A 26612-nucleotide genomic window follows, 5' to 3' on the forward strand; every position below is an offset into this window, starting at 1 on the left:
TATATCTTCATGCCATAATGTATGTGCAGTCCCCTATTGATCAACATTTAGATTTCAAAAATTTTTAGTATTGCAAACAAAGCTGCAATAAAATAACCTTATACATATATCATTCCAACCAAGTACAAGCACATCTCTAGGGTAAACTTCTAGAAATAAATTTGAACTTTAAATTTTAATAGCATGTCCCTCCATAGAGCTGTACCAGTCTTTACTCCCATCAGTGTAAAGGCAATGTAAGAGGCAGTGCCGGGTACAGTGCACTTGGCTGTGTTTCTCTTATTCACTCATTCATCCATTTACTATACATATATAACATATCTATCTTGAGCCTGGGGAGGGGCTAGGGAAGATAGAGAGGAAGTGGGGAAAGAGACCGGTAGTGGCATGTGTGCCCTCAGAGCCTCCTGGGAGTAGAGCCACATCCCTGTATTCCCTCATGAAAACAAAACAACACAAGCAAACAAAAAATACTTTTACTATTATTATTTGTTGTAAGCTGACCAGACTTATTTTAGGAAATTTAGAAATTACAGAGAAAAAAGAAGAAAGAAAGGAAGATTTTTTTAAAAAGTAGCTATCATAGTTCCAAAATCACTGGCATCATTGGGTATAATTTTTCCACAGTGTTTTCAGTGCATACATGCATAGAAATACATACATAAAACATACCTGTTATACATGTGTATAACATGTTCACACGTGTGTGTCTATTGCATATGTAATTTATAACCTATGAAAGTGTACACTGTGAAAACGTGGATATTTTCCAGCATATATTTGTCTCCAGACTAACTGTGCTTCGTCTCCTGCCAGTTGCTCTGCACTCCTGTCCTGTGGAGGGTCTGCATTGTCATTATGCTCAGCTGCAATTTCATTATGTCCCTTGTTGTGGAGGTAAGTGCCCTCAGGCTGCTGATCACTGGTGTGTGTGTGTGACATTTTAGGGGAGTCTGAAAAAAGAACATCTTTAGCTGACAAGGCCCAGCAGTGCAAGGGGCTTCATTTCTTGGCAACATGAACAACGGTGCTTTCCTCTGATGAGCTCAAAACAAGGTGCTTGTGTTCCCACCTGTAAAGTGGATCTGGGAGACTAGAACTATGATCGCTAAGGTCCTGTTCACTTCTAAAATTGACAAAATAAAGGCCCAACTCAGTTCATTTTTTTTGAAATTGAGGTATGATTCGCACACTATAAAATTTACCTTTTAAAAGTGTACAATTTAGTGATTTTTAGTATTTTTATTGAGTTGTGCAACCACCACCACTATCTAATTCTGGAACATTCTCAGCACCCCCAAAAAGATCCTGTCCCATTAGCAGTCACTCCACACCTCCCCTTCTTCCTCCTTCAGCCCCTGGCAACCACTAATTTATTTTCTGTCTCTATGCATTTGCCTATTCTGGACATTTCATATAAAGGAAATCATATAATATGTGGCCTTTTGTGTCTGGCTTTTTTTACTTAAGAACTTGTATCATTTTTACTGTACAGATGGGAAATGAGATTCCTAGTGAGCTTTTGCTGGCCTTTATTCTTCAGCTCCCATTTCCTCAGTATAATGAGCTTGTACTCCCCCTCATCTGTGCTATGTGGTTCTCTCTGTCCTCCTTCAGTACTGTTGGACACAATCTCTGTTCTTCAAAACTTACTGTTAGTCGGGAGGCGTGTCCCCCGAAAGGCATGTCAAAGAAGAAGTGAGCTGCAGGACCCCATCTGTCCCCATTCCTGCCCTCATTACAAAGGCTGGCTTGTTCTAGTGAGGGGGGATTCATGGAGGGCTGAGGGTACTATAACCTGACGTCCCACAGTATTTTGTAGGCAGGACTTCAACAAACCTTCCTTACTGAGCAGGGTAAAGATTGCATAGGAACGGGTGGTAGAATAATACAAAGAAGAGGGTACTGGAGCTTCTCTCTCTATGCCCAAGTTTGAGGGCTTCTCAAATTGATTGGACACGGGAATCACCTGGAGGGCATGTTAAAACACAGATTGTCCACCCTGCCCCCAACTTTCATGATCCAGTAGATCTGGAGCAGGCACACACTTTCATTTCCCAGGTTTCCTGGTGATTCTGGTGCTGCTAGTTCAGGGACCACACACGGAGAAGCACTGTGCTACAGCATATGGTTTCCAAAGCCACCGAGTTAATGAAAGAGCATCATCAGGGGTGTCCTCATACTGAATTGCGGAAGATAGTCCTTGCCCTTTAAAGGAATATGTATCGTGTCCCTGTCCACAATCACATTATTTCCTCTGTCCAGTACCTCTTTTCCATTCCTGTGTGTTGAAATGCTATGCTGGTAATACTATCAACAATAAAAAAAAAAAAAAAAAAACTTTTATAAAAAGTTAAGTTAAAAAAAATGCTCATCTATCCTCAGTGGCACAGCTGCAGTACTATGCTCTTCATGAATCTTTCTGGGCGCCTAGCTCAGTTAGGCAAGGAGCAAAAGTCAACTAACAGTGGTTTAAACAATAAAGATATGTATTGACTCATTTAAAAAGATTGGAGGTAAGTGGCTTCGGGGCTGGTTTAGTGACTGGGTGTCATGGGGGATCTACCTTCTTTTACCTTTCTGTCCCACTAGCCTTAGATCAGTGGTTCTCAACCTTTCTAATGCCGCGACCCTTTAATACAGTTCCTCATGTTGTGGTGACCCCCAACCATAAAATTATTTTCGTTGCTACTTCATAACTGTAATTTTGCTCCTGTTATGAATCGTAATGTAAATATCTGTGTTTTCCGGTGGTCTTAGGCTCTACAGCAGCGGTTCTCAACCTGTGGGTCGCGACTGTAGAGCCTAAGACCATCGGAAAACAGATATTTACACACTGCCTTAGATCTTGGTCTTTCATGTTTGTGCTTGTTGCTTATGGTGCCCAGATAGCTTCTGCACAGCTGGGCATTGCGTCTGTTTTCAGTGTAGGAGAAAAAGGAAGGGAGGCACCAGCAAGCTTTTTTCCTTCAAGTATGAATCTTTTACCAGTGAACAAAAGAAATCCTACAGCCCATCTGCAGGCTTTTACTTATGCTCATTGCTTATAACTGTGTCTCCTTGGCATCCTGAGTAGAAAAGGATTCTGGGAAAGTGTATTTGTACCAAAACGTTAGACAGATTGGCTTAGGCTGTTTATGTGTTTGTTTGTTTTTCCTTTTAGGCAAGCAGGGAAGAGTTGGGAAGGATGAGATGTAGGGGTAACAGAGCAACACGGTCTGCTGCAGTCCCCTTGCAGGAAGCCATTCCACAGTCAGCATAGTTGCAGTTAGGAGCATAAGCCGGGGGGTAGTTTACCAGTGTTTAAATCCTGGCTTCACCCTTTCTTGCTCCCTGACTTTGGGCAGTACTTGCTACTCCACTTCTCTGTATCTCTGATTCCTCACCTATAAAATAGTGATAATAATGATACCTTACCTCAAGGGTTACTGTGAGCATGAAATGTGAACAGTGAAAAGCATATAGTAAGTAATCTTGGTAGATATAAGCTAAGATTATTCTATTATTTCTGTGGTACTTATCGTTTCTTACTTTGTATCTACCAATCATTCAGGCATTCATGTATTCATTCACTCTTTCCACAAGCATTTGTTGACCATGTGCCATATCCTAGGGCATGATGCCAGCTGATGGAAAGGGCGATTTAATACTCATGGAAGATAAAGTTTCTCTGTTGCTTCTCATGTTGAGTGAGAAATTGACACTTGTGGGTGTCTAGTGTGTGTTCCCAGCAGCTCCTACACTGAGAAATAGCATAGCAGGGTTCCAGGTCCCACTCTGAGTCTCCTCCATGAAGTTACCGATCCTCTGCTGTCAGTACATACTCAGGAATAAACCCAAGCTATCTGAGTCTTTGTAGAGCAAGCATGTCAAACTCAAAGGTTAACACAGGCCAAATAATTGAGGCATTTGGCCTGCAGGCTGTGAGTCTGACATGCTTGTTGTAGAGTGACAGGACAGATTATCTCTCAGGACTTCTGTTTTCTTTTTTTATGAAGTCAGTTATAATGGAGAATTCTTGCCTCATGAAGTGAGCCTAGCAGAGTAGGTAAAGGCCCCACACTATTATTGATGCAGCAAGATGTTCTCCTCATGTTTCCTTTAGGTGCGTCTGACACAAGATAATAAGGATTCTTAGGATGGGCTGTGCTAACTGCATACTAGCTTGCCAGGCTATGGCAGAGATGATCCAGAGAGGTATTGAGCTACAAGCATGGGAGATGGCTGGCTTCCTTTTGCAGAGTCCTGAGTATTGATTGGTATGCTGAGAGGTCTAACCCTAACCTTAATCTTAGAGCATCCCAACAAACAAAGAGATTTGAATAAGACCTTACCCTTATTTTGCCAATTTGTATGATCTAAACATCAGCTGAGACACAGAGGAGCTAATATTTATAGCTTTAATCCCTCCCCCTTTTTATTATTTACTAGAGGCCCAGTGCACGGAATTCATGCACTGAGTGGGGAGGGGTCCCTCAGCCCAGCCTGTGCCCTCTCATAGTCTGGGAGCCCCATGATGGATAGCCTTCTGCAGAGGGAGGCCCCACCCACCCGCCGTAGCCCGTGGGTCTGTGGCCTGGGCCTCCCTCTGCAGGGCAATCATGGGACGATGGCCGAGCCCCTGACCAATTGCATCGCACCCACCTTGGCTGGCCTGGCAACAGTGGGTGTCATAGCGTGGTCGTCTGGATGGTTGTTCCACTGTTTGGCCATTTGGTCGATTTGCATATTAGGGTTTTATTATTATAGATGTGTTTGTATATATATATATATATATATATATATATATATATATATATGAATTATTTGAGAGCTCATGAGGAATTATTTTTAGGTTTTTTGTTTGTTTGTTTTAGGAATGGCATCGTATCAAGGCATTTCTTTTGTTTCTAGTTCTGAACTTAATTTACAATGTAGAGTGACAGGACAGATTTTCTCTCAGGCCTTCAGTTTTCTTTTCCAGAGTAGCAGAGTGATATTGGCCATCATACGTCTAGAACTGTGAAAAATCTCAAGGCATGTTGTAGAGCACTAAAGTCTTTCTGTGTGTGTGTGTTGATTTGTTTCATTGTTTTGTTTAAAGCCTGCTAAGGTTCCAGAAGGTAAGTTAGATTTTAAAACCACTAATTGGATACCCATGATCCTGCCTTATCCCAGCTCCAAGGAGAACTACTACTTTCTTGTTAAATTAAGGAGGACAAAAGCCTTGCTGTAGGAAAGTAGAATAACAGGTCTGACTAGGTGAGCCCTGAGGTTTGCAAGGTTGATGAAATGCTGTGTGGATCTTAGCCTGCTAGCGAATGATCAGTTTTTATAGGAAGGTTCACACTAGTTGTTCTCTATTATTTCCATGGGCAATGGGTGGATTTCAGGAAAACTACTATCCCTGGCCAAGTTCCTTATAGAATACTACAGAATTCACTCTTTCAGTTCGACAAAGATACCTGTAATAGACACCAAAACCAGTTCTAATTCTGTGGGGCAGCGTGGCTCCTCATATTTTTTTGTTTTGTTTCTTTCATAACTTCTAAGATGGTCAACCTTTGTGACTGTTAGGGAGCAGAAGGAGTTCGTTCACGGGCGTTAGCAGAGCCAAACACTAGACCCTGAGAATTGCAGTGGAGAAAGATCGTCTATTTTATTGATGAACGACTCCACCCAGGAGAACAGGAAGCTAATGCTCAAAAGCCTGAACTCCCTTGTTGTGTGTAGGTTACAGATCATACAGGGCAAAATCACAAGACACAGTAGGGTAGGCGTTCACAGACCTGCTGGGAGCTGATTGGTTAGAGGTGAGGTAGGGTAATAAATTATTTCTTCAGGTCTTGAGGGCAGCTCTGAAGTCTTTTCCAGTGTCCCTCTGCTTGGTTCATAGAAAAGTAGCCAGGAGATGGTTGCATCCTGGGCTCAGGAACTGAAAACATAACTTAGGTCACGATGTTACCTTTAGAGGTCTGGGCCTTGTGATCATTAGTCAGGTCCAGGCAACTGTCTTCTGCTGCCTCGGGGGTTGCTATTATCCAGGGAAAGGATAAGTCTTTGAGGGCTATAGACCCACAGAAAGAGAGATATTATTTCTAGAGGTTGGTTTCAAAAGCTAAATTTAGTAAAATTCATAAGGACCCTCAGTTTCATGACTAAACATGATAATACCCTCCCATGCACTCTGTATTGTAACTTATATCTTGGACTCTATTTGAGGCTAAGTCTAACTCATGAAATAAAATGACAGTCCAAAATGTTTCTACAGAGAGGTATCAGGTAATCTTAAAAATACATTGTAAGTATTTGTAGGTGAAGGTTAGAGGTATATGTGAACAGGGCCATAGTGCACAGCCTGTTAAATGAATAGTTCAGAGGGTAGAAAAGGGAGGTAGGAGCCATGCCATGCCCTGCATTGTGATGGGAGTTACATAATCCTTATGACACACCTAAGAGGAAGGAATTATTATTTCTAATTACTGAGTCTCCGATAGGGTAATTAATTTGTCCATAGTAGGTGTCAGAGTTGGAATTAAATCTAGATCTGTTCAACTCCAAGGCTGTGGCCCATATTCCAATTTCACTGACCTCTGTTCTTAACTATGCAGTGATGTGCATACCAAGCCACACCATACATGTGGCACATCTTTCTATAGGGTCCATTTCAGTTGGTGGTGAGTAATTTTAAATGCCATTTTATATTAAATAAAATATGTATGTGATGTGGAATTGACTGTGACATTTGAATGATTTTAAATGTTAGGGGAACCGTAGGACATATCAAAGAAACCTGGTACTGTCCATTAACCTCTACATTTCCTGACCCCATGGTTTTAAATTTAATTTCTATATGAGATTCAGAAGAAATTTCATCCTTGAGGCAGACTACTTCAAGCTGTTTTTCCAGATTCTTAAAAGTATGTACTTCACGCTTCTTCCAGAAGAGTTCTGTAAGCAGAAAGGTTTGAGCACCTATCATGTGAAACCACCTTGGATTTGTTTGTCTAGGCCTGTAGTTCTTTGTCAAGCTGGGCTTTGGCAGCCAACACAGTAGTGTCTTACTAGAGTCAATGGGGGCCATAACCTGGAAACACTTGACTTCTGGTTGTAAAGAGCAACTCTTTTATTTTGCAGGAGGCCATTATTGAAAACCGAGCCCTATGGATGATAATCAAAAGGTATTTTGGCTATCAATCAAAAAGCCAGTATCGGATATGGCACCAAGCCTTGGCAAATGATCCTACATGGCCCCCACTGAACCAAATGTCCCCCTCTGACCTGCCGGAGTGTGGCGGGGAAGTGTCTTATAGCAACCCGGTGTTCGAGAGCAATGAGGAACAACTCTAAAGGCAATGGGATATTCAAGTTGAGAAAACATAGAAACAATGACAAAAGGGACCAGTTTCAGCGATATTTTTAAAGCAATGAGACTCTTACAATATCAGCAGGAATTTTTGGAATCAAGCACCTATTCAATCATGGTGACAAATTAAAGTCTGTTTGATAAAATACTTTCTGCAAAGCAGAACACTGCCCCAGGAGAGTGCCTTCCTCGTGGCCTCTGAAAGTATTGGACGTGTTCAGTGAATCGAGACTGGGCCAAGGATGGCAATGGGCCAAGAGACTGGAAAGCTAAAGGAGAAGATGTACACTTTCATCTTAGATAATATATTTTTTAAATGAGTTGAGGGAAAGTAGCACTATGTATAGTCATAGAATCATAGCATGTTAAAGATCAGTTTTGAGTTCTTATTTTATTGATAGAGAAACGAACGTATGGAAACAATCACACAATCTTCACTATCTAGTTTCCTTCCTTTTGCAGTACTTTTCAGATTTGAGACATTTCTTTCTACTTCTGGCCTTCTCCACGTATTAGTAAAGATAGCCCAAGCTGATGCTGCAGTAACAAACAGCTCCCATATCTCAGTGGCTTAGCACACAAGAAGTTCTTTTTCTTGGTTCAGATGACTATTTAGAAGAGATCTCCTCAGAGAGATTGCTGCTCCAATGTGATGGCTCCATCCACTCAACACAAAGATGCAATAGGGAAGGAAGAGAATGGAGATCAAACAAGGGCTCTCCACTGCCTGACCCCAAGAGTGGCACATGTCTCTTCCACCACTCACATCTCATTAACCGGGGTTGGCAGAGGAACTGGGGAGTACAATCTCCTGTATTTAGGGTTGGCTTCATGGGCATATGACCTGTGCTGTCAAACAGCGCCCATGCTTTGACATGTGGGGCCCACTCTTGGTTTAATGCCCTGCTGTTGTCATCTTAAAATTCTTCGAATAAAGGTTGCTACATTTTCATTTCATGCTGGGCCCCACAAATTGTGTAGTTGGTCCAGCCTGTATTCCTGGAAAAGAAGGGACCATTGCACATATCAAAGAGTCCTTATACTATCCACTAATCTCTAAATTTCCTGACCCTATGAACTTTTGAGTTGTAATAACCCTCCTTGCACATGCCCAACTCCAGGATTTTACTCCTCTGCACTGTTATTTTTGAAACAAGTTAGTCTTATGCTACAACATGTTATCATTGATATAAGTCTTTACACAGCCTACATATTTCTTAGGTTTCAGGCTTCAGTTTTCAGAAAACAAAAATCTCCCCCATTTCATCACTATTACAGTTTGATTATACTTGACTTATTCATCACAGAAAACACCCAGGTTTCTGTTAGCTCAGCAAACAATACTGAATTCTAGGAGAAAATCCACAAATACTATTTTAGAGCAAAAACAACATTTTTATTATTCACATCAAGTCCTAGGAGAATTAGTTGGGCAGGGTTGAGTGTCCTGGCCCAGAACAAGTGGTTGGCTTTGCTACTTTCATCAGCACCTGCATTCATTGCCTTCCCTGGCTGAACTCCTGGGCGTGGTTGGTGGCTCTGTGGCTATAGGTAATTCTGGGAGCCTGGTGTTTTCCCAGCCGTGAAGGCACCATGTTGCTTCCAGTTTTAAATTGGGGTGTGAGGAATCATTAAAATAGACTGCAGAATCACTGTCTTCCTTGGTACAGAAGAAATGTTTCCATTTACAAAGTCAGCCTCAGCAGTGATATGACAACTTTGAATATCTTTTTTCTAAAGTGGATAATTTTTCCTATTTTTTAAAAGTGGGGGCACTGTGGGCAGAGCAAACTGGAGATGGAATACAACCTAGTGACAAGCAAAAGCAGGGTGCACATCAAGAAATTAAAAAAAAAAGTGCTGGTGAGGATGTGGAGAAAAGGGAACCCTCATATACTATTGGTGGGAATGCAGATTGGTGCAGCCACTGTGGAAAGCAGTATGGCGTTAACTCACAAAATAAAAAAGTGGAACATCCTTATGACCTAGTGATTCCACTTACAGGAATATATCTGAAGAAACTCGAAACACTAATTTGAAAGAACATATGCACCCCTATGTTTATTGCAACGCTACTTACAATAGACAAGATTTGGAAGTAGCCCAAGTGCCCATTGGTAGATGAGCAGATAAAAAAGTTATGCTACATTTATACAATGGAATACTACTCAGCCATAAAAAAGAAGGAAATCATACCTTTTGTGACAGCATGAATAGACCTGGAGAGTACTATGCTAAGTGAAATAAGCCAGCCAGAGAAAGACAAGTATCATATGATTTTATTTATATGTGGACTCCAATGAAGAAAATCCTATATAATAAAAAGCTAATATGCAAATCAACCAAACAGCAGAATGACCGGTTGCTATGATGTGCACTAACCACCAGGGAGCAGACGCTCAATGCAAGAGCTGCCCCCTGGTGGTCAGTGTGCTCTCACAGGGGGAGCGCCACTTAGCCAGAAGCCAGGCTCACCTAAGCTGGCAGGCAGACATCCCCCGAGGGCTCTTGGACTGCAAGAGGGCGCAGACTGGGCTGAGGGACCCTCCTTCCCCCCAGTGCACATATGTCATGCACTGGGCCTCTAATAAGCTAATAAAGTAGAAACAGACGCATAGATACAGAGATCAGACTGACAGCTGTCAGAGGGGAGGGGGTTTGAGGGGTTGGTCCAAACAGTGAGAGGATTAACCAAATGGAAAAAACCTTGTAGACACAGACAACAATGTGGTAATTACCAGAGGGCAAGTGGGGTGGGGGAGGTAGAAGAGGGTAAATGGGGGATAAATGGCAATGTAGAGACTTGACTTGGGGTGATGAACACACAGTGCAATATGCAGATGATGTATTACAGAATTGTATACCTGAAACCTGTATAATTTTATTAACCAATGTCACTCCAATAACTTCAATAAAAATAAAATAAAAAAGACAGTGTGTACATCTCATACTTAGGAGAGTCCCTTGCCAAGTGCTGTCACCCCACTGGTTCATGTGAATAGCACAATTCTCCTGGACCCAGACAAGGAAGGACGCATCCCTACCTTACAGATGAGAAAACCGACACAGGCTGAGGATAGCAGACCCGAGCCTCAGACATGATCTTCTGAGCAAATCTTCTGTTGTTTCCAAACGCCTTCTCATGACTAAGCTCCAGCAGGGCAGGTGCCTGGTGTCAACTCTCAGGCAAACAAAGAATGAGTTTCTCATGTGCCAGGTGGAAGGAGTTTCTCATGTGCCAGGTGGAAGGAGGCAACCCTGTGCTAATACCAGGGCCTTCTCTTCAAATAAATTCCAGGCATCTTGCCAGACGTGGGCTAAAAGTGTGTTAAAAACAAAAGGAAACCACAACCACCAAGTGTCTGTTTGTATTTCTGAGATGAAGTTGCTCTTGCCTTGGTCCTAAGAGATTTCATCCTCAGTGATTTGCACACGGCTGGCAGAGGACAGGAATGGGGGACTCCAATCTCTGACCAAACAATCCTAAAATCTTTGCCAAAAGAGACGCATTCTGAAGACTACACTTGAGACTAATTATATCCTGGAGGCAATACATTAAGGAGCAGAAAGTGCTTACTCTGGAAAAAATGGGTAGGCTGGGCGGGTGAGAATTGTACTTAAATACTTGAAGGATTACCGTGGGAAAGAAGGCTCCAACCTATGCCCAGGGCACAGCCAGTGTGTGAAGAGCACCAAGGGAATGACTCTGGGCTGACATGAAGACTACAGTCCTTACAACACTGATGGGAGTGGATGTTGGTGACCTCAAGAGGTGTGTGCTCTGTGACATTGGAGGTGCAAGTGGATATTCAAAGACCAATTAGGGAAAGAAGTCAAGTATCTGATGAAACTCAATTACTGCAAGATCCCTTCCAGACTGGATATGTCCAGTCAGTCTTACACAGTGATGTCAACCATTTACTACTGCTGCCCACACAGAATATCAGGCTGACCCTATATGGGTACATGGGCTGGGGAGGGTGGGCTCCCAGCCCTGTGAAGTCCCATGGTGTGAACAAGTAGACATGACTGTTGTGTATCTTGGAAGATGGCTTCTCATAGGGGTAAGAGCCTAAAAAAAAGAGGGATCCTGATTGCCAAATTGACATCTGTGGAATTCTTCCAATATGTGCACTTTCTTAGAAATAGGTGTTGGAAATTTTTGAGGAAAAGAACCTGGGAGAGCATCCCAACCCAAAAGCAGAGTTATCAATGCCTAATATATTGTTCTGACCAGGACTTGGAGGAGAAATGGACAGTCATCTGATCCAAATCATTTGAGAGGGTCCCCTGTTTGTCAACTCCAAGGTAAATAGCTCTTATCCACAGAAAAGAACCCTGACTCTGGACTCTCCTCACTAACTATGGAATGATCTGAGAATGGAAATACGCTTGTGCCATTGTGCCATCTGTGTTCCTATGTGCTCTCACAGTGTACATGTACCCACATGCAGATGTAATGACTGGAAATAGTGATTATTTATTCAGAGCCATGTATTTAGTTTATGATGAAATAAATTATTCTGTATTTTAAAAGGCAAGTAAAATCTATAATTCTGTTCTAAAATCAATTTCTTTCTCTCTTAGTAGAGTCTTTTACTCTGGCTAATAAAATGATGTGGTCTATTCCACTGATGTTGAATCAAAGCAACATCTTTACAAAGTTCCAGTCATTTCTTAATACTGCAGATGCTATTATTCCCTGCTTTGTACACAGGGCATTGAGCACATACAAAATATTCTTATGCTCATTCTCTCATTTAAACCTCATAATGATCTTAGGAGAAATACAGAGCAAGGATTACTATCCTCCTTATTTTGATGAGGTACCTCCTTATTTTGAAGAGACTCAGTGACTTGTCTAAGGGCACACAGCGAGTGAGTGGAGGAGCAGGAGCTAGATTCTGACACAGGACCCTGCCTGCATGTGTCTCTACCATGGTGTTTCCCCTGAATGAAATGTTCGTAGCACTGAAAACCAAGGAGGGAAGAGAGGCAATTATCCAATGGATTGCCATTATGATTATAATTTTCTTTAGAGAGAATTTCTAGTTTTCATATACATTCTCTTAAACCTGACCATCAATTACAGAAGAGGTTGACTCCCACTGTGGAGAGAGTGAAATCATAAAGCCAGAGAAACCTATATCTCTGCTTGAACTTTGCTCAGTCCCTGCTTTGTACAGCTTTATAGGGTTAGATAGAGTCTCTCTTGGTTTGAATGATACTCACTTCTTTGTGCATAAAAAAAAAAAAACACCTTGAAAATTGCTGCCACACAAATTTGGTCCACATTTTGGTTTCCACTAGACTTGTTAAAATAACCCTCTAAACTTTATCCATAAAATGACTTTCTTTAAATAACAACAATAAAACACACCTCTCTTGTACTTGTTGAGAGAGTGTTGGCCTTCTCCCACACCAAGCTTGTTTCTTCTTCAAGAAGACTGCATTTGCCATTCTTTCTGCCTTGAATGCTCCCCCTACACCACCAACCTCCCACACTCTTGGCTGATTCCTTCTCCTTCAGATTTCAGCTCACATGTCCCTTCTTCAAAGAAGCCTTCCCTGACTACTTTATATAATGGTGTCCTTGCCCCACTAGCTGGATTGTTTTCTACATAGTACTTGGGCAACCCTTCAGGTGCCTGAGGTTGAAAGATTAGTAGTTGTTCAAGATCACACACTTAGGAAATTGGAGACCCACGTCTACAATTCAAGTCCACTGATTTCCAAATCGAAGTCCTTTATGTTCTTCACACCTGGCTAGATACTGTTAATCAAATTAGCTAATCCACTGGGGAAAAGAATGTAGGATGTTGTAGAGCAATGTCCATGGTTGATTGAAGAACACTCAGAATGCCATTCAGACTCTCCCTGTTCTATTTTCTTGCTGTCTCATCCCAACTCTCTCTCCTGAGTGTTTGACTCCATGAAAAATCTGACAAAGCACTGGCCTGTGATTAAGGCTACACACAGACTGACTATGGAAACTCTAGAAGTTGTGAATGCTGCTGAAAGGTCTCATATATGTTGCATGTATTACACACTGCACAACTCAAGGGGGCACCATCCACATTATGTTGCAAGCCAAAAATGGTGATTCTGTGTGATATCAAGAAGGCTTTGTAGGTGAGAACTTTTACTTTTGTAACCACAAACATGGTTATGCAATGAAGAATCTCTCCTGTCCCACCTCCATCAGTTCTTAAGACCTTGCACTCTCTCTTGGTATTGTCTCTCATGCAGACCCTCCTCTTCCTCAGGACCCTCAGCTACCACCTACGTGATTTTAAGAGCCTCTTAACTGGTCTCCCCAACTGAGATATCTCTATCTTTGCTTCTCAAGGTCTCTATTGAATTCTATTGCCCAACTCTGATCATGTCACATCTGTGGTCAGAAACCTTTCATAATTTAAATTATCTACCAAATAAAATACAGATTGCTTAATAAATACTTCAAAACCCTTTGCACTGGCCACATCTGGGCTTATCTTACTCATATTTCCTTGTACTCAGTAATGCAACAAACTATTATTCCCAGCATTCAGTAACCCACTTATTCTCATCATACAGCAATTTTCTCACTAATACCTTTGCTCACCTTGTTTTCTCTTTGGGGTCATCAAAACTTCTTACTTCTATCACCACATATCAAAATCCCACCCATTTCTCAAGATCCAATTAGAATGACACTGATCTGTCAAGTCAGAAGGGAGATCCCTTTAATTGCACACGCATCACACTCTGCATATCCTTCCTTTGTGTGGTGTGTGGCTCTTTTTACCTTGTGGTATTTCAACTTCCTCCAACTCCCATGCAACCTCATGTTAACTAGAAAGCACATTCTCTGAGGGTAGAGACTAAGCCTGATTCATTTCATCTTCCCACTCTGCACTTAGCACAGGGCTATGGTTGGGGCTAAGCAAAGCAGCTGTGGCATGATTGAATAAAAAAATACGTAATCACTATTGATTTATTTATCCTAATTTCTGTGAACATCTGTTTTCCATTCGGTACAAAGAAGCTGAACTAAAACAATAGGACTATGAGTGAAAACAACAAAAGTACAAAGTATAGTGATTCCAATGTTGTGCTTAATGAGTTTTTTGACTGTCCATTTATATAGTGGGCATGTGGAGGTGGGCTGTAGAATTAGAAGGGTTGGGTGTATGCTACAAAAACTATTTCAATATGTAGAGGGACTTAAAGGCTTATTTGTGCACGAGTGCAAAGACTCTGTTAGGAAGATACTCAACCCAAGAGAAGAGACTATTGAGGCAAGAAAACTTGCTTAAAAACCAAGATTTTAGGGAACAGGTGCAACTTTTGGGTACAACTGGGTGTGTATTTTTCAATCTTCTATCTGGTTTTACCTTTAGGGACTTTTGCAAGGTTTTGAGTAAAATAAATTTGTGATAAAATGAAAGCTAGGGATAGAGATAGAGACAGAGATAGAGATAGATAGAGAGAGATAGAGATAGAGAAATAAATAAAGTGGTCTTATGTTAAAGTGTAATAAAAGCAGGGTGGAGAGAGTATGCCCGTGGCCTTTGTCACCTGGCACTGATGTGACTCTCTGATGTGGAAGATGCATGTTGCTAGTGGCTGATGGTATCATAAAGAGACACAAAGGTGACATAAACAGTCTGACCATGTCTCCCAATGGCTAAAGGATGTGGACAATGGTTAAAAGAGATGGAGAATATCACCAGGGGTGACACAGTGGTATGCAATTGTAGAGGCCTGGGGGACTCTGCAAGCAATCTCAGGGTCAGGCCAGGCCCAGAGAAGCCTCATGGAATCAGCAGAGATCATTTCATGGTGGGCTGTGACCCATACAGCCAACACAGATTGCAGGAGAGAAGAGCATGATGTCACCAGGAGTCCTGCATGCAACATTCTGCAGATTTCTTAATGACTCACAAGGGACTTCACAGTGGTAGGGATTCTATAAGCCTGTTTTTTACTACTGTCCCAGGTTTATGTGATCAGGGAAACATAAGTTATAAAGATAGAAAATTTACCTCCCCATTAGGTGAATTCCGTTTGGTGAAACTCCTTGCAGGAACACGTAAGAGACAAGACTTTAAGTAAACAGCATGGAGCCCCAAGGCCACATTGTATTCCTGATCTTCTCAGGAACTGAGCAAAATATGAGATGACTCCACAACTGGCTGGATGCTCTTTCCTGAAAGCTAAGCCAGTTCTCTCATGACCTAGCCCAAGGTTAACTTTGAGAATTTGATAACAGCTTAAATAGCCTCAAGAATTCATCCACAATCCATGACTAATTAGAAACTGGTTTAATCTGGAGATAACTTTGTAGGTTTGGAACCTCCCTAGATGGGTCCTGAAATCTGATTTGGTATGGATGCCAAAAGTCATATTTGGGAAAGGCCAAATCTTTGTATCTGCCCACACCTCACCTTAGCACAACAGATAGGAGGGTTCACAGGTGTCCTAGGGTAGAGTGTTTGGCTCAGGGCGGAAATCATGGGCTCTCAACCAGTACCCCATGTATGACCATATCATTAGGGGTCACACAGAATTTGGATATATAAAGTCAATCTCAAAAATGGCATATGGTCTATTGGCAGTTAAGAGTAAAGGCTTAGCCCAACCAATGTGGCTTAGTTGGTTGAGCATCATCCCATGCACCAGGAAGTTACCAGTTTGATTCCCAGTCAGGTACATGCCCAGGTTGCAGGCTTAATTCCCAGTAGGGGGCATGCAGGAAGTAGTTGGTGAATGTTTCTCTCTCATTGATGTTTCTCTCTCCCTCTCCCTTCCTCTCTTTAAAATCAATAAAAACATATATTTTTTAAAAAGAGTATAAGCTTAGGAGTCAGACAGGTCTGATCTCTAATCCTGACTTCTTTGATTTGTGATTTTGAACAAATTAGTCACTATGTCTACATCTTAGCTTTCTTTGCTATTGTCATGAGAATATTATTTATTACCTTATGCATAACTGCAAAAATCAAAGGAGGTTAAACGTGGCACATAATTTACTGTCCTGCATGTCTCAAGTTTTAAGGAGAATTCTTAAATCTTGGCCCTGCACATAGCATAGCTTTTAAATGTGCTGTGTGAATCAGTAAAGGAATAAATAAAAGAATGCGTAAGTGGAGAATGAATGAACTAATAAACATACCACACACTTCTAGGAATTGAATGAATATAATTCTCTGTGTAATTATCTATGATTTAATAACTATTTAAAATTATTCTTTTTTAGTTTGTTTATTTTTATTTATTTAAAATAAGACACAGAGTGACCTACCTCCAGCCTTTGTTTACAGAATCAATTACTTCTACTTCAAAAGAGTCAACTTCTTTTTAGATTTCGTTTTGCAGCCCTTCATGCTTCATTTTCTGCCTATTTTGAAAAAAAAAATGCTTTATAAATAGGCCTCTCTTGGATGATTTCTGAGTCGTCAAGTTCTCCCCTGAGATGCAAAGACCTGTATGAAACAATGCAGATTCAGACAGAGCTGTAGGTGCTGTGTGGTTGGTGTTTTTGCGATGCCTTCATGTTAGCCCATCTCTCTGGGGAATAATCCATAGCACTTCATGGGCTTCTCTTTGGAACATGGTTCTCAAATTTGACTCATAGAAATCCCCAAGGAGCTTATTAGAAATAAAGTCCTGGACCCAACCTCAGACATACTCAATCAGAATTTCTGGGATGGGTTCTGGGGAGCTGTGCCTTTATCAAGCTCTCCAACTGATTTTGACAATGAATCAGGCTTAGGAAATATATTCCTAAAAAAAAAGTTTATTTCCCTAGGTGTGCTATCTTACACTTGTTTTTATAGATACTCATCTACAATTTTTCCTGCCAACTTCCACAGTTCAGACAGAACATTTTGTGGTATATTTCCTATGGAAATGTTATGTTTGTCCCTGTGCATTTTCTACTCTGTATTATAAGAGCTGTCCCTGGTGGTAATAAACCCTGTTAATGGATTTCTCTCCCTGAGGTGAACCCAGTTTTCAATGCTCTTTGTTAGAGATCTAAGTACATACTATATTCTTGACAAAACAATCACCTGATGGCTAAGTTCAGTGGGGAAAACATTGTCACCAGCCAAAGTAAAAAACAAAGAATAGTGTTTAATATCTCATATTCTTGAAGCTGGTTGAAAATGTATACCAAAAAACTTGACTCCTTAAAATATTCAATCTAGTCCACCTTTTAGGTACGGGAAAAAAGAATAATTGACCCTGGACCATGGGGAGGTCTGAATATATCAAAGGAATCTTCATCTCTCCAACCAGGTTAGATCATCTGGAGTTGATTAGTAAGAAATCAACCAGGTTTAGGACATCACTTTAGTGGTTTATGTTCTTCTAAGGATAGATCTTGGGATCAAGTTTACTGTGTAATACTTACATCCATTCTGTATTTTTGTAATCATCCCACCTCATTCTAATTTTTTTTTCTTCCTGGGAAACCTCTTGAGTTGACAAATGAAATTGAACCCATTCTTTGAGCAGAGACAGCACCGATTTCAGAAATGTCTCTCCCTTTCTGTTCAGCATCCTTCACTGGGCTCAGTGGACATCATTGTTTTTAGCAGCAGTGATGGGGGCACAGATGCAAGTTTAATGTTCACCAACATTAAATGATCTGACAGCATTGGGACATCTTTTTGGCCACTAATCAGTCTCCAGTTGGTGACTTACCTGACAAACATGGTTAACACTTGACTCATTCTTGCTGGTACTTACTGTGCTCAGCCAACAAGCCATACAACTTGTAGTCTGTGTAGATTTGTCCTTGAGGCCAGTCATCTGGAACGCCTTCCAGAATGTTAAACAGACATTCTGTCTTATGCAGCTACTAAATACACAGAGCACCATGGCAAAGTGGCATAAGCTTTGAGAAGCCTAAAGTCCTTGACAATAGTCAACACATTTCCAGTAGCATGAAATGAGCTATTGAATTCTCCTGTAACAATCTTAATATCTTAGGCAGGAAGAATGGTTAGAACAAATTCAGGGTGGTTGCATGAATTTTAAATTAAATATAGAGAGAAAAAGCACACCTCCTTCCCCCACCCCTGCCCTGCCACACACACACACACACACACACACACACACACACACACACACACACACACACAATAAATTAAGGAGTTTGGAAACTGGAGGCTTTGAAGTAAGAGTAATGAATAACATCCAGGTGAGAGAATGAAAAGATGAAATCTGCTCATATATAGCAGGTGGTCTCCCCTCTTCCCCCTTCAAAAAGAAATGTGTTGATGGTGCCTACATAGATATCTGGGGGATACAAATATTAAGAACACTTAGTTCTTTTCTGAAGTTAGAAACAGACACTGAAAGATGAATTTACTTTATAATGGAAGTGTTCCTAGCAGAAACTGGTAAGGCAGTGGAAGAAGAGACAAATGAGACTTTTGGGAAAAGTCTTAACTTCAACCCGATGCTGTCAGGGAGCTTTGGAATATACACTTCACCTCAATGTCCCAAGGGAGAAGCACTTCAGACTCCAGCCTCAGTCATTGGCTCAGGGTTGCTTGGGCAGGGTGGGGGTGGGGTGGAAACTCAAGGCACTTTTGGGTCTTTGCTGGGATGGGCAAAGGGGCTCAAGGGCAATGCTATGCAGAGATGTAGGTACAGGCCATTAGACGAAAACATACAAATGCCTGTGGGGCATTGAAGGCATCCAAAGGGATTTGAAGAGGCCACAGACAATATCTGTTCTAGCTCTAGTTTCCACTCTGCCACTGACCATCCTAAAGGAAAAAAGTCTGTAAACATTCACCTAATCTGAAAAATTGAATATTGTAAAGCAGACTCTCAAGGTAGAAAAAGTGACTTATTCATTCACACAACACTTATTGAGCACCTGCCATATCTGAGTTAAGTGCCTGGATTTGAAGATGAATGTTCTTTCCCTTGAATGTGATAGGAGCATTTTTTACTTATGTATAAAAAAGCTATGGGAATGGCCCCCAAAGCAAAGAAGGTGGACCCAAAGGGCAGTGAAGACCACCAAGCCTAACACATAAAGCATTAGGAAATAGACTTAACTCCATAATAGAGTAAAACAATTAATACTTATTTAATGACTAAAGAGAATGTTTTCTAAATTTAAAACAGAAGCAATTAAATAAAAAAGGACAATGGCTTCAATGGTCCACACCAAATTATAGTATCTGCAATGCATACAGCTCATTTTGTAATAAAGACCAAGTAGAGCCTAGGATTTATCCAAGTTCTGGTCCTTGACTTTCATGAGGGCCATGGAAGAGCTAGCTCAGTTACCTAACTTGTGTCTCTGTGCCTTTGGAGGGCAGCTGGAGGGGCAGCCATGCCTAAAATAGGAGCAGAAATGGGAACCCCAGGGAAAAGTCATTAACAGAAGAGGGAAGCCTTTTTCTCACTGATAGGAGTCAGCTGTAAGTGGGTGAGGTGGAATATTTCCTTCCCCGTTGCTTCACATGTTCTAATCAGAAGTCCCTGGGCTGCTTTGTTTCTATCACCAGTTTGCATATTCCAACAATCAGTCACTTTCAAACATCATCACTTCTGCCAACAGATTCTGAACCATCTAGTTCCTACAGGATGAAGGCATCTCAGAGGATCCAGCTAAGCAATGAATGGTTTACATATCTGTGACCAGCCAACCTTGAACCTGTCAGTGAGAGAAGAGCTTGTCAAAGCCCTTTTGTAATATGGGTCACAGGAGTAGCTGGAGGAAAGTGGAGAACACAGAAGACACATTCAGGAGCATGGCTCCAGTAGACTGAGTTCAAGGGCAGGGTTCTAGCCTCAATCATCTCTGGATTCTCCTTTTAAGGCCTAGAATACTTCACACATGTGGGCAGAAGTGAACTAAGGAAAGCTGAAGAGTTTGGTGAGCTACTATGATACCCCCAAAGGATGCTTTCTGCAAAGCATACAAAATCTAATTCCTTAGCTAGACTGTTCTAATTTCCATTCTCTGGCTCTAATTTAATTGTCTAGTTTTCCCCCCAAGGCTCTTCTTCAAAAAGAATGAAACAAAGTGCACATTGCAAGTTGAAATATTTTTGTATAAGAGCAAATTTTAGTTCATGCTTAAAATAAATTATTTATTTGAATAATATCTTTAAAATTAAATGTATTTTTCTTTCACATTTGTAATTGTTTTAAAACTAAAGAGAGGGTCAAGAAAATAAAATGTTACATGAGTAGAATAGTTTGGTAATTGCCCAGATTTTACCTTTTTCAGATGTTTTGATTTCATTAAAATTTATTTAGTTTTAGTTATGCAATGTTACTATTCATTACAATATATGCATTTTTCTTCTTTTGTAGACATACGTGATATAATTAAAAGGTATTTATTCATTACTTCTTCCTTTATGTATAGTAATATTTTTCCCATTTAAAAATTATTTTTACTAGCATAGTTACACATACAAAATTCAATAAAAAGTCCATTTTTAGTGTCTATGTATGTTTATTTTCTAGCTGTTCTTGTCATTCATTTCACTAACCCTGGTGTGGGAGCTTAGAAGCTGTTTGCCAAATGAATTAACAGGATAGAAAGAAACTGAGAAGTCACAAGAAGGTCTCTTTTCACAGGTTGGGCTCTTTTTTTACTCCCAGATAAGACAGATTTTACTCCTACTTATCTAAGTTTTGACATAGTCACCAAATTCTAACTTGATGACCTCCTAAACAGAACTTTCAGGCAGGGAGTGGGAAAGGCCAAACCATGCCTTCACCTTCAATAGCCCACATTTTTATTGGCTGGAGGGAGCTCCCTCTGCTCAGTTTTGATCTGTAGAGAATGTGTGGGCTGTATTGATGCAGTGTTGATTAGGGTTGGAAGGAGTAAGAGTTGGTTGGCTCTGCTTATTAACAGATTAAGTGCAATTAAAGAGTACAACTTTGCTCAGATCTTTGAGTCCATATTCCAGATAGAGGATTAGTTATGTACTGAGAGTCAAATATTTTCCTAACCTGTGGTTGTTGCAGAGAGCTCACAAGGTCACTCAGTCAGATATCAAACTCCACTCCACACACTGCCACATGATATTAGGGCCTCTGGGTATGCTCCTCCTTAGTCTGCAACCACTCCAGCCTTTCTCTTTCCAACTTGTATAGTAGTCACATCTGCATGGTTTTGCCTTTTCACCAGACTGTGAGTCCCCCAAGGAATAGGATCCAATCTGATTCATCCCTTTACCCGTCACTGAGAACAGCACAGGAGAATGAGGTATTGTAGAAAGCTTTATTTCTATGGAATCAAGCCCCTGAGTTTCCAAGGTCTCATTTCCCGTTATCCCATCATAGAATAAATGTAGCTATAGCTTCAGAAGAGCTATGATTAAAGCTGTTGCTCAGAATTTCTGTTCTATGTTTACACAGTCTAATCCAGCATCAGGTTAACTTAGTTTGTGTTCCCCACTGCAGTTCATGAGTCCATTGTGTGTGGGGTCTGCAGGGTCACATGGCTATGGAGGGAACACAGGCAGGAGCAAAGCCAGAGGAACCAGAGAGCCAAGAGTGCCCAGAGATCCAAGAGCCAGGAGAGAGTTCCTTTTGATAACCGGAATTGTGAACCAAGGCCCCTCCTTCCCCGCCCCCCCCCCCCCCCAGTCTTGTGTCACGACACTGAAGAATGAGCTCCATGAACCAGAAGATTTAAACAAAAGTGTGGAAAATTTATTACAAGCAGATTCAGACTTCCCACATGGGGAGGCCCCCAAAGCCTTGTAGTCTTGGGGTATATATTTGCTACAATTCTGCTCTGTATCTATCGATGCCGTCACCTGATGGATTCCCTCAATTGTTCTTGCCCAGCAATGGACCTGAACTTTCTGTGTTCCTATGTGTCAGTTCACCTTATTGTTGCAGGCCCTCTCTTGTTTTTATGTGCTTCCCGCTTTGAGTCCAAAAACATTTTGTTATTCCTGCTTGGTTAGTTTCTGTGATTAGGCTTGCTCAAACTGCTATGTCTGCCTCTGCCTACATTTTACCTGCCTTTGTTTTCCACTGGACCCCGCCCTGTTTGCTCTCACTTTGTCTGTGAGATTTTGTATCCCCAAATTTTTGCAGGTTTATAGTGTCCCTATTCTCCCTAGCCAATGATCTCTGTTCCCAGGTTTGACTGGCAGCAAGCACCTTCACTATGTCACCCCAACTCACTGTGCATGTGCCCATCCTCTCCTTTGTCCAGTTTCTTCCCCCAGTAATCTGTAGGGAATGGGCCAGTGTTTCCCTGGGGAGTGTGAAATTGCTGCTTCCTGGTGAAGGTGTGCTGGGGTTCTTGTTTCAGCATTAAGAAGGGTTCAGCAATCTGGAGAAAGGATACATGTGTAACTGAAGTAAGAGTCCAGAGACAAAAGATAATTTTGAAAGGCATTGGGGGTCAGAGGAGTTTTAGCTAAAGGAGCTAAGTTCTCCTTGTCTCAGGACCCCTTGCTTTTTATTAACACAATTTGTCCTAAGGCAAGGTGGAGATACACTTCAAAGGGTGGGGTTTCCATACAGAAGCATTGTCAGAATGGGGAATAGCCTACAGCTGTTCAGGTGGTTGGCCAACAGAAGGCAATAACATGCAAATTAAGATGCCCTGAGCTGTCTGGCAGCAAGCAATCATCCTATTCAGGTTAGGGGGAAATGCCTTTAGCCATTCCCAACAGGTAACAACATATGTGACTCAGCCCTTGTTGAGTCCCCAAGTTCCATCAACCTTTTGATGAAACTCTTGCAATTATAACATGCTGGAATTGGCTTCCAGCAAAGGTGCCCAGATGACCAGGCTTATAATGTCTGGCCTTCACTTTACTCTTTTCATATTATTAATAACTAGCTAATTACCATGGTTTCAGTCTCAGGTCTTGGCTAGTAGAAAGAGTCCTTTTGCCACATGCAAAGCCAATATATATGTCATCCAAAGAATTGATCATCTACTTTGACTTGGTTTTTAAGCTCTTTATAGCTGGGCACTTCTCTGTTTATATTCCAATGTCATGGCTCAATACTCTCCCTTTTCCCCCTCTATTCTCAACTCTTACTTTGATTTCTCTTTATACTTAAAATACCCCATATTTTATCACCTCTCTTAAACCTTATCACACATTCTTTTCTTCTGTTCTCAGGCCTAGAGTGTGCCCACCATCTGCCACTGTCTCCCATTCCTTCACCTGGTTAACTTCTGCTCATCTTTGAGAGGTCAGCACAGATATCACTTCTTTCAGGGAGCTGTTCCCATTAAGTCTGAGTTCAATGTTTTTCCTATTTAAGAGGCTATTTACTTGTCTCTCTCCCAAATAACTAAACTCCTTCAGGATAGTGACTCCCCTTTTCCCACTGAATTCCAAGAACCTAACATAATGTCTGGACCATATAATTGCTGAGTAGAAGTTGAACAGAGTTGCAGAAAATAGTAGTGTTATTAAGGACATTTAGTTATATTTTTAATAAGGTGTGTGGAGCTAGGGAGTCACAGGCTTAGTTCCATGGCTCAGTGATATCAGAATTTAAGCTCTTTTATTCCTTTGTCCATCATCATTAACATGGCAATTTTCATTCTCTTTACAATCTAAAGAAAGCTGCTATGCTCTAAGCATTGCCTCCTGACACATCACATTTAAAGAAAGGAAGAGTGTAAAGGATAGAAAAAAGTTCTCTCATCAATTGGATAATTCTTTCCAGAAGACTCCATCCTCCACCTGTTTTCCCTTTGATTTTATTGTTGAAAACTGGGTCACATGCCCACGTTAAGCAAATCATGATTCATCCTTGGTGCTTTTGTCTGAAGTCATTCTGCCCAGACAAAGTAGTTGTTCTTTTAGCAAAATTACTAGAGGCCTGGTGCATGAAAATTCATGCACTGGATGGGGTGTCCCTCAGCCTGACCTGCCCCCTCTCACAGTCTGGGAGCCCTCAGGGGCAGGAGGTGACCCAGTGATAAGGGGAAGGCAATGCCCCATCACACCTCTGCTGCTGCCACTGCAGGCAGCACAAGCCTCGGCTGGCCCTTGTTACCTGAGCCTCGGGTTGCCCTGGGCAGCTGGGGGGATGAAGGGACTGGGGGACTCTGGAGGCAGGAGTGTGGAGTGCCTTGCTGTGTGCCTGCCGCCCCGGCGGGCCTGAGGGGACTGGGCACTGCCATCTTGTGGCTGTGGACGCTGCCATCTTTGAGGGCGTGGCAGTCAATTAGCATATTCCCTCCTTATTGGCTGTGGGTGCTGCCATCTTTGCAATGGCGTGAGGGTCAATTAGCATATTCACTCTTTATTAGATAGGATGAGTGAATAGACGATCAGTAAGAAGAGAATGATGACTGCCCCTAAAGTCTTTCTTTAGGTTTTACTAAAATCCATGACTCTTTTCTCCAAATTGGAATTCAACTCTAGATTGGTGCTCCTTAAAAATGCAATGTTTGTGATGGCATATTATTCTTTAGTGTGGGTATCTCAGCCTCTTTGGCATGAGAAGCTGGAATTACTTGTTTATTTTCATCAGCTACTTTCTTCTGGGCCAGAAAGTACATTGAACTCTGCTGAACTTCAAGGTGGGCACTGGTTCCCCCATAAGACAACCAAGGACTATCTCAGGCAGTGGAAAGACTATCATCCTCTACTAGTCTTCATTCTTTGTAAATTTTTCTCCATGGGCAAAGTGGCAATAATTTTGTCAAGTAGCCTGGATTCAATAAGAAGGCAATAAAATGACAAAAGTGTTTATCATGAACAAATTAACTAAACCTTGAGTAGATCACAGTATATCTAATTTTTTGTGAACTTATGCAATTCAAAATATCCAATATAATGATGATTATACATTTGTGGGAATTTAGATGACATCCCCAATATTCAGCCTTCTTAGATCCTCCTCTCTCCATATACTTCACTTATTGAAAATTTTTGTAAACTAAAAAGGGAAAATAAAAGAAATAAAATTATTATAATAGTTTACTATTTAAAAGCTTGTCTCTTTTTGATTAGTTATGATTTTGATAATGATGATCTATTGCTTATTGAGTATGAAGGAACATATAGTTGGTCTTTAATAGATATCTTAAAAATCATATCAACTCTATAATTATTATAGACATTTTACAAAGAAACTTAAAATTCAGATCTTATTTGTCCAGGTCCATTAGTAGAGCAGGGATTATAATTCAGAGTTTTCTGATTCCACAATGATTTCTACATTCCCAGGTATGAGCCAACCTCTCTTCCTTCAATTCTCATTGTCACCCCCAATATGCCCATTCCCTTTTCAAAATCCATGGTTTATTTATTCATTTACTCAAATCCTGTTGTCTCAGGTTTTGAGCAAAGTGGTCATTCCCATTCATTGGCTGAGATGTTTATGGACAGCCCAGGAAATTACCTATCTAGTTCAGCAGCTTAAGTCTGGAGGCACTCACATCCAGCTCAGCAAGTAAGTACTAGGAAGAAAAAAAAAACTCCACAACATGCAAAGAGATTAACAGATTAATCCTATGGTTGAGAGAGATTTTTTTTCCCCTTTCCTTTGTTAACGTAATAGGTGAGGTATGTGCTAAGGGATATTAAGCACCTGAGAACAACAATGACAAGTAGTGACTGTTCAGAGTTCACCTAAGCCTCTGTTGGTTTCACATTTCCCCAGGGAATTAGCCAGGAGATCCAGTTTAGATGGAAGAGAAAAGTAAGAAGAACCATCTGGCTTTGCTTAACCAAGGAGAGGAGAATGAACTGGTGAGTCTTCCCTTCTTTTTATTACAGGATTCTCGAAGTAACTGAGCTGTGGGCAGGGGCTGTTGAAGTAGTGCTGGCTTTAGAACCTGGAGAGGTTTCAGTCTGGTAAGGCTCCTTGAGGTCCAGGGCAGTATTATAGTGAGGGAACCTAATGGGTTGAGAAAGTGGGTCTTCTAGATGAGGGCACTCTTGCCGTCCTAAGGGGCATTGTACTGCATGAAGCCTCCGCTTCAGATATTTTGCGGAGAAATCAGGTGCACTCCTACATGAGGTGTTCCCTCCTTATCCTCTGGGTCTTAAGACAATTGGACAAACTCAGGCAAAAACAAACTATTTTTTTTATTATTCTTGTGTTTTTGTATGTATGTATAACTTATGTTCACTGTGCTTTGGCTGGAAGTCATGCTAGTTGCCTAGAGGGGTTTTAAGCATCAAGTACTGAAGAAGGAATAGAGTGTGGCATAGGATTTAGCGCATATCTTAAAAAAGTTCTTACTTCTGTAATTCTTTACCCCCCATTGCCCTTTCCACCAAACATATATAAATCT

The 26612-nt window shown here is 41.2% G+C and overlaps 2 protein-coding genes across 2 annotated transcripts in view; both read left to right on the forward strand.

The window, feature by feature from the left end:
• Positions 1-10249, forward strand: part of ATP13A4 (ATPase 13A4) — a 130383-nt gene extending 120134 nt beyond the window's left edge. Inside the window, exons 29-30 of the mRNA XM_080656236.1 lie at positions 817-897; positions 7117-10249. Of these exons, the coding sequence (XP_080512362.1) occupies positions 817-897; positions 7117-7329 (294 nt within the window). The 3' untranslated portion in view covers positions 7330-10249. The remainder of the gene's footprint in view (positions 1-816; positions 898-7116) is intronic.
• Positions 10250-20675: 10426 nt separating this feature from the next.
• Positions 20676-26612, forward strand: part of ATP13A5 (ATPase 13A5) — a 112835-nt gene continuing 106898 nt past the window's right edge. Inside the window, exons 1-2 of the mRNA XM_080656237.1 lie at positions 20676-20699; positions 25976-26064. Coding sequence (XP_080512363.1) covers positions 26002-26064 — 63 coding nt within the window. The 5' untranslated portion in view covers positions 20676-20699; positions 25976-26001. The remainder of the gene's footprint in view (positions 20700-25975; positions 26065-26612) is intronic.

The sequence above is a fragment of the Plecotus auritus genome (assembly GCF_963455305.1).
Source record: "Plecotus auritus genome assembly, chromosome: 2".
Lineage (NCBI taxonomy): Eukaryota > Metazoa > Chordata > Mammalia > Chiroptera > Vespertilionidae > Plecotus > Plecotus auritus.